At 39.8% G+C, this 15022-nt stretch overlaps 1 protein-coding gene across 1 annotated transcript in view; it reads left to right on the top strand.

Annotated features, from left to right (window-relative positions):
- LOC139721490 (uncharacterized) overlaps positions 1 to 14779 on the top strand; it is a 175755-nt gene extending 160976 nt beyond the window's left edge. The window contains exons 54-56 of the mRNA XM_071632804.1: positions 5784 to 5886; positions 10511 to 10565; positions 14443 to 14779. Of these exons, the coding sequence (XP_071488905.1) occupies positions 5784 to 5886; positions 10511 to 10565; positions 14443 to 14779 (495 nt within the window). The remainder of the gene's footprint in view (positions 1 to 5783; positions 5887 to 10510; positions 10566 to 14442) is intronic.
- Positions 14780 to 15022: the final 243 nt, after the last annotated feature.

Genomic DNA, 15022 nt, shown 5'->3' with positions numbered 1-15022 from the left:
TGGCCTTCTTCCATTGCAGGAGGTTTTTGGCATCACAGAGACATGGCGACATGAAGTGTCTTAGCCAGTCACTTAGGCGAGGACCAGCATGGTGTAGTTGTTCTGGGTGGATGTTGTCGGGGCCAAGGGCTAAACCACACTTGAGCGTGTCTAATCCTCGTCTCATTTCAGACGTAGTGGAGGCTGTTTTGAGGCCACGATCAGCAGATGGAGTGTTTCTCATTCCCGTCAGTTTGTTGTTGATATCGCTGGAGAAGTCCTTGTCAGGGGAGGGGTATATTCCATTGTTGATGAGAGTGCGTTCTATTGCATCTGGTGTGACAGGGCAAGCATTTTTCTTGGTTTTCCTTCCAGTGAGTCTGTTGATTAGTTGCCATGCTTACCGGCTTGAGTGTATGAAGTCGATGCTCTCACAGGCTTCCCGCCCGTGTGCCTTGCGTGTGTCGTCAAGGTGAGACTTCAGGTGGGCTGCAGCGTCTGTGGCATATTCAGAATTTTGTGAGTTATGGAGTGTCTCGTAGAGCCTTTCACACTCCTTGTCCCATCCGGGGATATACTCTTTCCGACAGCCTCGTGGGATGGCTGCTTTTGATGAAGCGCTGACTACTAGGAGGAAAGCACTATGAACCTTGTTGATGCCAGTAGTAGGGGCAAGGAAGATTAGCTGCTAGGTTATCTGTCTCTTCCTTGTAGACGTTCCAGTTGCCTTTGCAGAAATTGCATCTCTTTGCTTAGCATGTCAGAGTTGGGGACACTATGGGTGTGCCATTAATAATAATAGGTATATGGTGACTCTGAGGAAAGCTGTCTAGTACTAGTCTCTCAGGGGCATCTGAGATCAGAGGATTCACTATGCCACCGTGCAAGGTCTGGGTTGGTGGAGGAGTCCCATCTGCTGGAGTAGAAATTGGTAGGTTGACGTCTATTGAATAGCAGGTAGAGGTCAAATTCTGAAGCCCAGTTGCATAACTCTTTGCCATTTGACGTGCAGTAGTCATATCCCCTGTCAGTGTGCTGCCAGTTGAAGTCGCCGGCATACAGTACCGAAGACTGCTTGGGGTAGGTCATGGGGTACAAGCTGGGTAGGAGGGGGCTTGTAGACATTGATGATGTGAAGGCCGTGCACCTTGATGAGGTGCCAGTGGAGGGCAGCGTTCTCGGTGCAGGTGGCAATGATGTTACACTCTTTCAAGCTAATTTCATATATGTAGCAGTACCATGATGCCAGCTTCCTGTAAAGGCAAGTAAAAGCCTGGATGCAGGACTTGTCAGAGAGATGAGTCTCCTGAAAGAGGATCATAGCAAGTTGCCACTTGTATATAACATCTCTCTGCAGGATTGAGGCCCTGTACAGTGAATTGTAAGATCCCAAGGGTAGGCATCGTCAGGTAAGGTCATCAATACAGTTGAACCTCTCTTATCCGGCCTCCCTTTATCCGGATCTCTCTATTATACGGACGCAATCTCGCCGTGATTTTTTTTAAAGATAATTACGGGAGGAAAGGGGAATTCCCAACTCCTTGAGAACTCCTACACAAACACACATGGATTACCTATACTTGATACATTTCTTAATAATTATTTAGGTAAATTATCCCAAGAATTTATAAAAGAAAATGATTTCATTCTTGCAAACACGAACCTCTATTTTGGGGTCTGTTACTGAGTGTAACAATGAAAAGGTTGCAGTATACACATTACTACATGTGGTACTACAATGGGCTACATCAGTACATGTGTATGTATATGTACATGTATAAAGCATTGAGTCTCCCGTATCCGGCCAAATCCCTTATCCGGATGAGCCTCGGTCCCGACTTGTCCGGATACGAGAGGTTCAACTGTAATATACACAATTCAAATAATGTACATAATATTTACAATGCAGTACGTAAGAGTTCCTTGGTGAAGAGGATAGTAATGGCATGTACAAAGACACAGATGTCTCAAGTAGATCAGATCAGATCAAATGACCGAAAGGTAGACAACTCGTTAGCCGTAGGACGTTTCCAGGGTGGACCACGTGGAAGTCAGTTGCTGTGCCACCCTAAAAGAAGCTCTGTTAGGTTAGAAGAGGAGAGGGGAGAAGTGAGGAGAGTAAAAAGGGTAAGTGAAAAAGAGTAGAGTAATCTTTCCTAGAATTGGTAAATCCTGTGAATTGGAGAAGATGCAGCGGGAGGTATGAGGGGATGAGCAGTGAGGGTTTTAATGGTTGGAGAGGTGAGAAGATGGTATTGACTGTCAGCTGTCAGGAGTGCTATGTGTGCAGGCACGGCAGGTAATAAGAGCTGCCCCTCATAGGACCTCAGCAAGTACAGCAAAAGAATACCCAAGAGTCCTTAGTAGGGCTACTCGCTTGGTGGTTTGTCCCTCTCAGGACTGTAAAAATAGCAAAATGATAACCCATAGTCCTTATGAGGGCTACCCACACAATGATCCATCACAGTCTCAGGACTTCACCTTCAAGCAAAAGAATGCTTAACAGTCCACACTATACACATGGTGACCCATCCTTCAATCTTACCACATCACCAATTCCAGACATAAGGAGACTCTACGTATATGTGCTCTCCCTCTTTTTACCTGTCCTCATTTCTGTTTTTTCTCTCGTCCTTATCAGAACTTGCAACATTGTTTCTCACTACCCTGCAAATCTTGAAAGATCATCCCATTTTTTTTTTTTCATTTTCTAAATGCTTTTAATCATCTTGTCTAGCAGTCAGTTAGTAAGTTTCATTGGATAAGTCACATATTTTATTTCCACTTAAAGTGACTGTTCCAATTTTTGTTATTTTTGTTTTGAAAGCTTCCGGATCTTTAAAGAAGAATTCCAGTCCACTTATAAGTTAGTCTGATAAGAAAGAGTAAAAATGTTATGAGTACTGAAGATTTGATCAAAATCGGATGAAGATTAAGGAAGTTATGATATATTGTGAAGTTTTGCTAACTTCTGCAAAAACAGTTTTTTGTATCTGTAGTTGATATGAATAAGCAAATGAGTGAGCTAATGATGTCATTACTTCACAATTTTTCCATTAAAATATGTACAAAAAAATGAAATTCAAAGTTGCTATTATTAACCCTAAACTTACCTGGGGGGGGGGGGCATAATGCCCCCCTCGACGAATTCCGCGACCATTCCGGCGGGCAAAAATTTTTTTGACCGCGCCACTCGCTGACTTTTTACTTTCAAGTCTCCCACAACTTTTGAGACCAAATTTGTTGCGCCGGGGCATACTGTTTCCGAAGCCATGCCCCTTCAAAAAATTTTTCGTCAACCCCAAAAATTGCTCGAAAACATGATTTTGTGTACAAAGTCAATATAAATTGTGTTTTTTTCAGTTAATATATATAAAAGATTCATATTTTTAATTTGAATGGCTGAAAATCGATTTATTTTAGTATAATTAATGCTTCAAAAAATATGTATGAAAAAATTCTGCTGAAAAAAAACAACAAAAAACAAAAGTTCAAAAAAACAGGGAAATACATAAAAATATTGATAAAAACGATAAAAAAAACATAAGAAATTAATTTTGATACTGAATTTTTTTTATGCATGAATGTTAGGAATGTCACTAGGAATATTTTACACCAAAAATCAGCATTCCATAAGATTTTATAAGCCAATTACAGACGAAAATGAGGTTTTTTTGCATATTTTTTGCATAATTGATTAATTCAAAATAGAAAATGGAAATTTTTTGGAAAATTTAACTGAACTGTCTTGTAGATTACATCCGGCTTTATGTTCATGCAAAATTTTGCTCCCCCCCCCCCCCCCCCAGGAATTCAAGCTCGCTAAATAGCCCAGGTATTAAGTTACGGTTAAGGGGTATAATTTATTCCGAGTTGGATAACTTCAAAATAATGATCAGTAAGATATATCAGGATTTGACACTGGGGCATAATTGCATTTGAATGAAATTTTTGGAATTTTCAAAATTTTATATACAAACTACTGTAAAACGAGGAATTTTCGCGTGCATTTTAAGATTTCGCGAATTTCGCGAGCGCCAGATTCGCGAAATTAAAATGCACGCGAAAGTTCTTGCCTACACTATATGCATTGAATGCCAGTGGCAGTTCGCGAAAATTTCATGCCGCAAAAAAGGCTGTCGGCTCCAATTCACGAAAAATTTCATGCCGCGAATATATCATGTTTTACAGTATATGTCAAGTTGTGATGGGATGACATCATCACTTCACCATTTGCATATTCATATTGAATGTTCAAGAAGTGTTTCCTAAAAATTAGCAGAACTTCAAAATGTCATTACTTCCTTTTTCATCCAATTCTGATCAATTTTCATTGTTATGCTAAGAAAATTTCACTCCTTTTCAGCTTAACTTTTAACTGGTTTCAAAGAAACTGTCAGGTATTCAAATCAACATTGTAGAGAACAGATCTACATCAATGCACTTTTTATTATGAGAGTATACCTGACAAGGATTGTTATTTACACAAAATATTGCAGAAACTAACTGATGATGAATTAGTCAGCTAGCTTTTCTTTCATTCTTTCATTTTTTTTCATCCTCTAACTTGTAATTCAGTAGTATGATCATTAAAGTTAGTGTCCTGAGGATTTTTGTCTTTGTTTGGTAAACTTTTTATATTATGAAGTGCCCTTTTCTGAAAATTAGAAGGGACTCCAACTCTCCTGCTTTCAACGGGAGATCTCCCGCCGAAAGCCATTTTTTGCAAAATCTCCCGTTCTCCTGCTTGAGATTTAATATCATCCCGCCCTGGCTCTGTGTCTCCCGTTGGAAAGGATTTCTTACTTATTGCCATCGTATGCTGAAAAAAATAAGCCTTCGATAGCACGAGAGAGGATCTAGAACCCTATAGGCCCCAAGGAACTTTGCGCTTCGTGCACATCAACTTGGAGTCTCCCGTTTGCTAGGGGTTTCAGGCGGGAGAATCTCCAGATCAAAAGGTGCTTGGGGTTGCAGAGACTCCAACCCAAAGCACCTTCTGATCTGGAGATTCTCCTGCCTGAAACCCCTAGCAAATGGGAGACTTCATTTTGATGTGTACGAAGCACGAAGTTCCTAGATTTCTAGATGCTCTCTGGTGCTATCTAAGGCTTATTTTTTCAACATGCGATAGCAATAAGTAAGAAATCCTTTCCAACGGGAGACACAGAGCCAGGGCGGGAGAAATTAAATCTCAAGCGGGAGAACAGGAGATTTTGCAAAAATGGGTTTTCGGCGGGAGATCTCCCGTCGAAAACGGGAGAGTTGGAGTCTCTGGGGTTGGAGTCTCTGAATTAGGAGTAGGAATACTGCACAGAATTCCTTTTTTTTTTCTTCGTGTTGGGTTCTTCACAGGAAGAATTGCCTTTTGATTTACATAAACAGACATGGTGTAATTACAATAGTTTGAAATATTCAATTAGATAAAGAGTTTTCTAGACACATCAAAAAGTTGTATTTACCTGCCACAGTTTTGATGACAGGCTGTCATCTTTCTCAAGCGATGGCTAATCGGCAACTGATGATTTGGCGCCAATCAGCTGGGATGGGGGGCATACCAACTGACTGACATTTACGATGGCTATCACTCGGATGTCACACCTGGTTGATTGCTGATTGGTGCCAAATTATTAGTTGCTGATTAGCCATCATTTGAGAAAGATGACAGCCCGTTGTCGAAACTGTCACAGGTAAGTACAACTTTTGGATGTGTCTAGAGAACTCTTTATCTATATTTAGCAAACATCCTTATGAACTTATTTTGCAATAGTTTGAAATGTTTTCCTGTCTCTCTTTCTCCTCAGCAGCCAAGGTCTGTGTCCACACTGGGTAATGATGACCTGGATATGATCATAGCCAAGAGCCAAGCCAGGAGTGATGCCATAGAAACCTTACACAGTAATGATGGTATAGTAAAAGTGTGGTCTAGATCCATGCTTCTCAACCTTTTTCCAAACAAGGCCCACTTCTGCTCCTACAATTTCTTTTTTGAGGCCCAGTTAGAGTAAACATTTTTTTTTTTCATTTTGGGCCGACATTGTGGCTGACCTGTGAAAGCTTGGCATCCCCACTGGTTGAGAAGCAGGAGTCAAGATACATGTACAAGTAATGGCCCTCTTTTGCTTGTTCCAATATTTGTATAATAAAATCGGAATGGTATGTGTTGAATTTTAGTGCAATACTCAGACTTCCAAAGTGTACAGATTGACCACCCTTACCCCAACAAATCCTATAAATGCCTGAAAATAACCAGAATTCCATATTAATCTTTTCACTTTTATTTTACATTATATTGAGATTATGCATTACATTAGGTCATTTAAATGTGTTCATGACAACCAAAAAGGGCCATTGGTTCCAAAGATTTGCAAGATCCAAAAGAATGAAAAAGAAAGCAAAAAAGATGTTCTTTTGCTGTACAGTAAAAATATTGAAAAAAAAGACAAAAATGATGCTCATAAGGGATTTGAACCAAATGTGATGGAATATAAATCACTCACTACTAATCAAAATTATGTACAATGTAGATGAGAATTTCACAATAAACAAGAGTTCAATGATGAGTAAAGGATAAGCATAACCATATCATGAGTTTATTGGCTTTTTTTAAGTTTGCTTGGGATGGTTGTCCTTTATACATATACTTTTCAATAAAGCCATGAATAATAATGTTGGAGTATTTAATAAAATTGGATTTTATTTGAAATTCTAAATTATCAAACTAAACTATTAGATTATCAAGTGAAATTTGGTAACAGTGTCACCAACAGTGTCCAGCATCCTGATTTACTTCACACAGCAATTCAACAACGTTTCCACATGATTTCTATCACATTGAGTGAATAGATGATTGCCAACTTACTGACTCGGTAGGGGAAAGTAAGTACAGGTCAGGAGTCCAGGTGCATGTTCTAAATTTTATCTACTAAGTAGTAAATCAATCATTTTGCAACAAACTTTCATTATGTATAATGATAATAGGATTGTAGCCCAATACTCTAAAACTTGCATGTCATAAGAACATGTATATGATATCATGATTGTCACTTACATCATTTTTAACTCACATGAGCCAAAGGCCAAAGGCTCAGATGAGCTATTGCAATAGTCATTGTCTAGTGTCTAATTGAAAATCAGTCACACTCATGCCATACCACCTTTAATAATGTACAGTTCATTAAAGAATGATGACAATACTTACAATTATTTCAGCAAATCATGAGCTCATGACCCTAGTCAAATACAATGTCACATTTCAACTCAAGGCAAGTTAACTCAGCTAATGTCATATCAAGGACACAGACTGAGATCAAAAGAAAATCTGTTATTGTTTTTTGTGTGAATTCCACAAGTGCCTCACAGTGAAAAAGATCCTGTCCTGATCCTGTTTCATGTCCAGAAATTATATTTCTCAGCATCATCACAACTCTATACAGGTTTATCCATTGCCACTCTAATTCAACATTACGTGTATGAATCCCAGCTATGTACTCACTCATACCACCAGTGACATTAATCCCATGAAGATCAATCTCCATGAATAACAGGCTAGTACTTTCATACCCTTTATAATGTCATTAAGAACTCGAGCTGGTCCTTGTTAGCATACAGCACAACAGAGTATATCAGCCAGCTCACAGCCACATTAACATCAAGACACCATGTATGTATATGCATCATCCCAAAAGCTACATGTGCATTGTTCACTATTCAGTTTGGTACTGCAGCTTCTGTCATTTTTCCAAGTTCACAAAGTTACATGTCAAATATCAGCATTTTCTCACTTCCAGGCTACACTAATCATGTCCTCAACAAAGTGCAAAGGGATGCACTGTCAATGGAGTCAGTAGTCCGAATGTTGTGAGAGTTTAAATATCACCATATGGTGTCCAGAGACTCTCTAGCCAAGGGTGGGGCATTGTCTACCATTGGCAAGCAGCCATCTTGGTTATGCAAATTAGTAGGGTCAAATTTGATATTTCAAAAGCCTATTTTAAGGTCAAGAACACCTGTAAACACTTAGGCCCAAATTCATGAAGGTGTTTCAATTGAAACCATGGTTTTAACCATGGTTTATGCAAATTTCTTCTGCGTAAATAAGATTAACAGATTGCATACACCATCAGACGTCCAGTAGCAAGCACGCTTTTATTTGCGCATTTCGAATGTACACCTATTTAATGCTAATTTTAGACCATGGTTCAAATTTTGTACCATGGTCTAGGTTTAAACCACCTTCGTGAATTTGGGCCTTAGTGTCATGTTTGATTTTCTTCCTGCCAAAGACCTCATTACCGAGCTTGTAACACCGATGCACACACATGCATTTTCCCTCTGTTTTTCATCTCAGAAACCACTTGTCCGAACATGCCCAAATTTTCTATGTGTATAGAACTTGACTACACAAATGTATCTCAATGACTTCCAGTCAATATGTAGCTTCCATGGCCATAGTAATGAGAGTAAAAATTGAGGTTGATAAGGATGTGATTACTTTTATCCAGATAACAGCACACTTTTCTAGAGGTGCTGCTTTGATTTCTAACTTTCCCTTTTCAAAAGGTGATGATCACAGGCAACCAATATCTAATCATCCCACCCCCTGCATATCACCTAACTTTTCTCGATGACAAGTTTGATGTCTCGTTCCTTATTGTTGATGGAAAACTGCCACTTGGATCCCAACCTATTGTGAATAGATTGATAAAAAGAGCATTTCATTTCAGGCCACACCTGGTACAGTGTTACTCCTGTGTATGTGATATAGAAATTGTGCTGGGAGATTTATGTGCAAACTAGGCGTTTTCTCATCAGCTCGATAAAAATCCAAGCTCAAGATATTTTTCATGATGGCAAATTAGCGCACTATTTCATTTCCTATTTACATCAGCCGGAAATTTTTTCAAGCTAATTCAACAGCTGAGCATGCGCAAACAGTGTCGGGTATACCAGTAGAGCGCATGCTTTCAAAAAAATTACCCGCATGATCACTAGGCATGATGGGATGCATCGTGCTAATTTCTTGAGGCAATTTTACATTATCAAATGACACGCTAGTTCGTAAATTATCCCGCTATTTCGGAAATTTCCCGAGTTGGACTCGAGAAATTTTCTCGATCAGAGCGATAGAATTAGCGCGCTAATTTGTATTCACACTATCAAATAGCGTGCTATTTCGTGATCGGGTTTATTCCGTAAGTCAATAAATAGCGCACTATTTCGAAACATCGGGCTGATGTGAAAATGCCTACTACCCCAGCTAAGGCCCTTAACCTGGAATAACTTACTGAAAAACGAATTGTATTAATTGCACTGGTTTCTGCACAAAGGGTGCAGTCTATTCATCAAATCCACCTGGACAAGATGTTTTGGAGGATGAGAACATGTTCATGCAAAGTACATTAGCCAGGAAGTGCAGCATTTAATGTAACTATGATGCATACCTTCCAGATGGAAGGGTGTAGATAATTCATTATATGAAGGAATATGTCGAGTGAACCGACTACATTTAGTAGAGAGATAGACATTTGCTTATCACATACCAAAAGTCCCATCATCATGCATTCAAGCAAAGTACTGCATGATGGATTAAAACCGCCATGTGTGCATCTGGAATTGACACTGACTTTCAAGAATGACACGACATGGTCAGTTTTTACACTGGCACCAACTAGGAGTGACATATCTGTGTTACAAATCCCAGCCAGAGCAGACTGGGCTTCAAAGAAAACTTTCACACAATTACATTGCAAAACCCCTGGATAATATGTTTAGGCCTAAAGCCCGCCGCACACTACACGATTTTGCCCCGATTCACCGGTCTTAAGACTAGAAGTGTGACGTCACAGTCTTGCCAGTTTCAAGTCGTACGACTGGGTCTTAGCGCCAGTCGTAGAGATTTGACATGTTGAATTTCTATGACCAGTCATGAGCTTTCAGCCATTCACAATGCAGTAAAATGAAAGCACAGGCAGTGCGCACTGCATGCGCTTTACAGTCATAAGCTTACTCAGTCGTATAGTGTGCGGTGTCCAGTCGTACAACTGGTCGTAAGACCCAACTTGGCTTAAGACTTTAAGACCAGTCTGATCGTGTAGTGTGCGGTGGCCTTCACTTTTAATACACAGTGATAATAAAAGATGTGCTAAAGGTCGTGTTTAATGTGTTTACGTGTACCTCCTTTTATGACAGATACATTTCATGAAAGAGTACCCTACAGAGCTTTGAAATCTCACATTAACCTCAGTAATACATAGACTTGGTCGGATGCTTTCACAATAAGATAAGATTAAATGGAACTTTTTTCTTTAAAATTTTATCTTGATTTTATTAGTAAGTCATAGACAGAGACTTTTACATTTCAAAGAGGTGTGTTCTCATTTAAGCTTCTTATGTTTTTTCAGAGATGCTGCAATGTATGTAGTAATGATAGAGTTTGTTATATGACAAAGAATACTGTTGAGGACAAACTTGCAGTGACACTCAAGATTGCATTGTGTTTAATGTATAATATGCTATATTCTTTCCACAGATGGTGATGCTGATGATATCCTTGACCAGTTCCTCTCCAAGAAATCATATGACAGGTAAGGGCCAGGGCAAAAAGTTAGTTATAAACATGTAATCATGGGACATGTAGATTAGCCATAGAAATACTTCATGACTACTTTTATAACAATGAATGCATGAGAACATTTTAGAATACTTCAAGATCTGGTTGTGTATTTCATTGAATGTAAATGTAATTTCAGCTGTAGACAATATGAGAATCAAGTGAATATCTTGTCTACAAGATACATCTACAACTGGCTGCCTATTTGTGAAATGTATGCTATTGTTACCGACTACGCTCAAAGTGAGTATAATACAGAAACTATAATAAAAACACACACTCACCATCCCCCCTGGCTATGTTGTGCAGACACCAGGGCAATTAACGCAACCAGGGAGGCAACCCAGTCGTGGAGTGAGGCACAGGAATAGTGGGCAGGAGAACAAACAGGTGGCCATTTATATCTTGTAGATGAGAGGATCACTCCCATTACTCATAATCTAATTGTACATTCAATACAATTGGCTGCCTGTTTGTTCAATGTGTGCCAGACTAGCACAGATAATGGAAGGCATGGCTTAATTCGACGGGTTTACCACGAACTGTCCTATCTCAAATAATGACGTTTTGAGAAAATCGCTTCTAAACATTGTATCTCTCTTTATGCCTTACTTTTCCAGAAATGGCTTATAGCTTATCTATAAAACGCAGGCCATAAGAGAGAAGAGTACCTAGGGATAGTTTGTGCCAAAGAACATGTCACAGTGCCGACAAAGTTTTTAGCAAGAAAGTTGTAAACTTACATATTAGTTTACGGTTTCATAGAAAAGCAGTATTGAGCCGTATTTATGCGAAGATTCTTTGCACGATCTGTCCTATCTTGCGCGCACTGCAGTAGCGAGTCTTCGAACTTTACCACGATGTGACCTATGTCGAAATCACCGGAGAATCGAGTGTCGATGCTTTACCACGAACTGTCCCATGTTCACGGACCGTATAATATGCATGGGGCGGAACCAGAGATGCATTTTTTTATTTGTAATCTTGATGCCCCACTTGTTGTTATAACTTAGGATATGGACTCGCCTTTTTTTGTACAAATACTCATAATCAAATAGGCCAATATACCAACCAGGTTCTCACGGTTTGTGATAGGCCTCTATTGGAGGGCTTCGTAGTTAGCACTGTCCTTATACCCAGAGCCTCTTATAAAAAACAGTTCACCTGTAATCCTTGAATTGTTTGTGAGAGGAAAGCCGTCCATGACTGATCTTTGATACAGTACAACTAGACCAAGGAGCGCGTAGTTGATTATCCCCAGTTACAGCACGTAGGCGCAGGCCTGCAGATTTCTACGCAAGCACGAAAGCCCGAATTTGTACATGCGCACGTACCTGCACGTAAGTTCTTGCGCACGGGCCGGCGGCCGGGGACTATCCGCGGCGGGTCAATTAACCGCGTCAAAACAAAGTGACCTATCTGACATAGGACGATTCGTTTTTGTTACATTTTCATCAGAGGGTTTGAGATAGTCCACCCTATATTTGTAAAAAATGCGTTTTTTGCTTAGAAACTTTAACACGACAAAGAGGAGAGCCTATATGTAACAATTATGCAAAAAACTCAAATTCACCAAAAATCGAGATAGGCAGTTCGTGGTAAACCCGTCGAATTGTCTATTGTCATATGGGGTGAGTGGCCAGAATAGTGCTGCAACTGCAATAAGATAAAAAAAAGATGAAGGAATTAACTGTACAGTAGTCTCTGATAACTAGTCTCCCATAATTGGGTAACGCTTAATTAACATACAAAGTGAATAGACATTTCTGATGCGCCTTATATGAACAGGATTATCAGGTAAGCATTCAGTCAAACGGGTAGAAATTTCACAGACAAGCCTCGTCTATTCTCATTGTTTCCTACAGAAAGTCTTTGAAATGTGTGTACATATAGATTCTGAAGGAATTGTGAGAGGTGCTGAGGGGCATTAGAGCCCGAGATACAATGTATAGTTTACGTTTTAACATTTTCTGTGCAGTGAACAATCAATTTGCCGTATCACTACATGTAGATGCATTTATGCATGCCGTTTACAAGCTATTACACCACCACCACACACTCTACCCTGCAGTGTAACTACACACATAGCAGTGGCAGATCCAGAAGGGGGCACACCAGGCACGTGCCCCCTCTTTATTTTTTGTAAAAGCAAAAGAAATAAAAAGAAAAAATGGGGGCAAGCAGCTCCCCCCCCCCCTTTAATTTAATTTTGTACAGGAGCCTTCCCTTTACAGAAATTTTGGATCCACCCCTGCATAGTGACACACTCAAATCACTACATGTCTCCAGCCACCTCTCGATAAAAATGAAGAATAACCTAGCGCTCCACTGAGACTCTAACCTTTCTTTGAAATGTTTTTGGAAAAGCGAACTTACGATCACCATTTTACATTGTATTTTGTAAGCCTCGATATAGACTAACACATTGCTGCGTATGAGAATATGTGAGATCCTGCGCACGTGTTCAGTTCAGTCATAGCCGTGTTCCGTGTTCTAGAAAGGAGCGAAGGGGTTTTGCTTGTGTGCTTCAGCAAGTTTTGTACCGAAATTTTGTGGTTTCACCGCAAATTCAGGAGTGTTCCCAGCAAACAAATAACGTTCTCAGAACATTTCTCAGAAGTTCCCTACGTCTTCGTCTAAAACAGACATTTCTGAAACATACATAAAGCATCAAAGTTTAGACTTAACATTTACCGCAAAACGTTTTTAAAATGTCAGTTGACATTACAAAATGATATAGCCTTTAAAAAACATTTGTAAACGTTATCAGATGTTACAGAATTAAATATTTGGTACCGGTACCTAACATATATCATTAATATTCATGCATATTTATGAATATGCAAGTTAGAAAATCTAAAATTTGAAAAATTTGAGAAATCGGAGTCTTAAGTGTTTATGCTGGGTTCAAGCTTTCTTTGTTGAGAATTGTGCTTTTGTTATTATTCAGTTATTTCACAATTTCAAATTGTCTTATAGAAAGGTATTTTCATATTTTACTAGGCCTAATTAAGGTATGTGTGATTTAATTTCAGTAACTGTGTCTTCATGCATTACAACATTTTGCTGGTTAGGGAAAAGGATGTGGTATACTGTAGGTATAGGTGGTAGGACATTAGAAATACGTTAGGATAGGATAGGATTATATAGGATTAAGGGATTACAATGTATGGTACGTTTATCCCAGATTGTGCCTGTATAATCTCATAACTATACTTTTTTAATGCCCAATGAAAAATACACGTTAGATGTTCTTGAAAGGTTTTGTGGACATTCTAGGTGGATATGAAAGGTTCTCTAAACATTTTGGAAAGGGTCAAAACCGACTTCAGCAGCAGACTAAACAAGCTCAAAAATCTTATATCTAGAGTTGATGCCCTACCAGGCAATGAACTACATGCAAAACAAATATGACATACATGTATTGATAACACGTACGGGGAGAATCTTTGCATGCTTTGAGTGGGCTTGCCGAGTCACACAAGGGTTGCCAATGGAGCACTGTAGTTTCCAGAGCAGTGACAAAGAACTGGGCAAGGTGCCCGCTTTTGCAGCTAGATTTGCTGTACCATCAGACATTGGGCAAGCAATAGACAAGGAGCTTGCAAGCTCTGTGACTTACCTAATGAGCAACAACCTGGAGGAAAAATTGCTCGATGACACAGCACACAAATACCCTTGCCCTGCTAACTGTCAGTTATTGATTCACCGTGTGTAAACCAGACGATCTGGGACATTCGCATCGCTACTACACACACACACACACACACACACATGATGCAAGGCTTCAAAAAGTACAAAAGTCTTTTACACGAGGGGTTAATGCATTTCTCCACACACTTGAACCAGAGATATCAGAGGCTCAACAGGACGTTCTTGCACTCCTGCAATGCAAACTATGAGTTGGATGCTCTCCAAAAAGAACTAATCAAACCAGACTTAAATTGCAAGCTCACCCACCTGTGCAAGGCCTCAAATCCAGTGACCAAATACCTATTTGGAGATGATCTAGGAAAAAAAGTGAAAGATCTCCAAGATCAGGGCAAAGCTGCAGCCAGGGTCATGAAGACAGTGAAGCTTACACATTCATCTTACCACCCATACCAACACACAGCGGAGTCAGCTCACCATCAGTTCAGAGAGGGTGGCTGGAGGAGATCCACCACAGACCTCTTGCAGCTTGAATAGGCCTATTTTAGGTTAACGTCGAGCTTGGTGGAAATTACCACCACTGCCACACACCTACACCCCAAGTGCCTCCAGATGGAGCCAGCTGCCTTGCTCAAAGGGTGGGCCAGGGCAGGAAGTAATTGTGCTACTTAGTGAGAAAAGAGGTAAAGCCCATAGAAAGTTAGATCAGACCTGTTGGAGGCCAACTGAAGTTATTCATAGCATCCATAACAATCGCTTCAGATCGATACATACTCGTTG

The sequence above is a fragment of the Diadema antillarum genome, unplaced genomic scaffold, assembly GCF_040938485.1.
Source record: "Diadema antillarum isolate AM-2024a unplaced genomic scaffold, OU_Dant_1.0 scf00000144, whole genome shotgun sequence".
In the NCBI taxonomy this organism is placed as follows: Eukaryota; Metazoa; Echinodermata; class Echinoidea; order Diadematoida; family Diadematidae; genus Diadema; species Diadema antillarum.
This window is presented reverse-complemented; position numbering and strand designations above follow the sequence as displayed.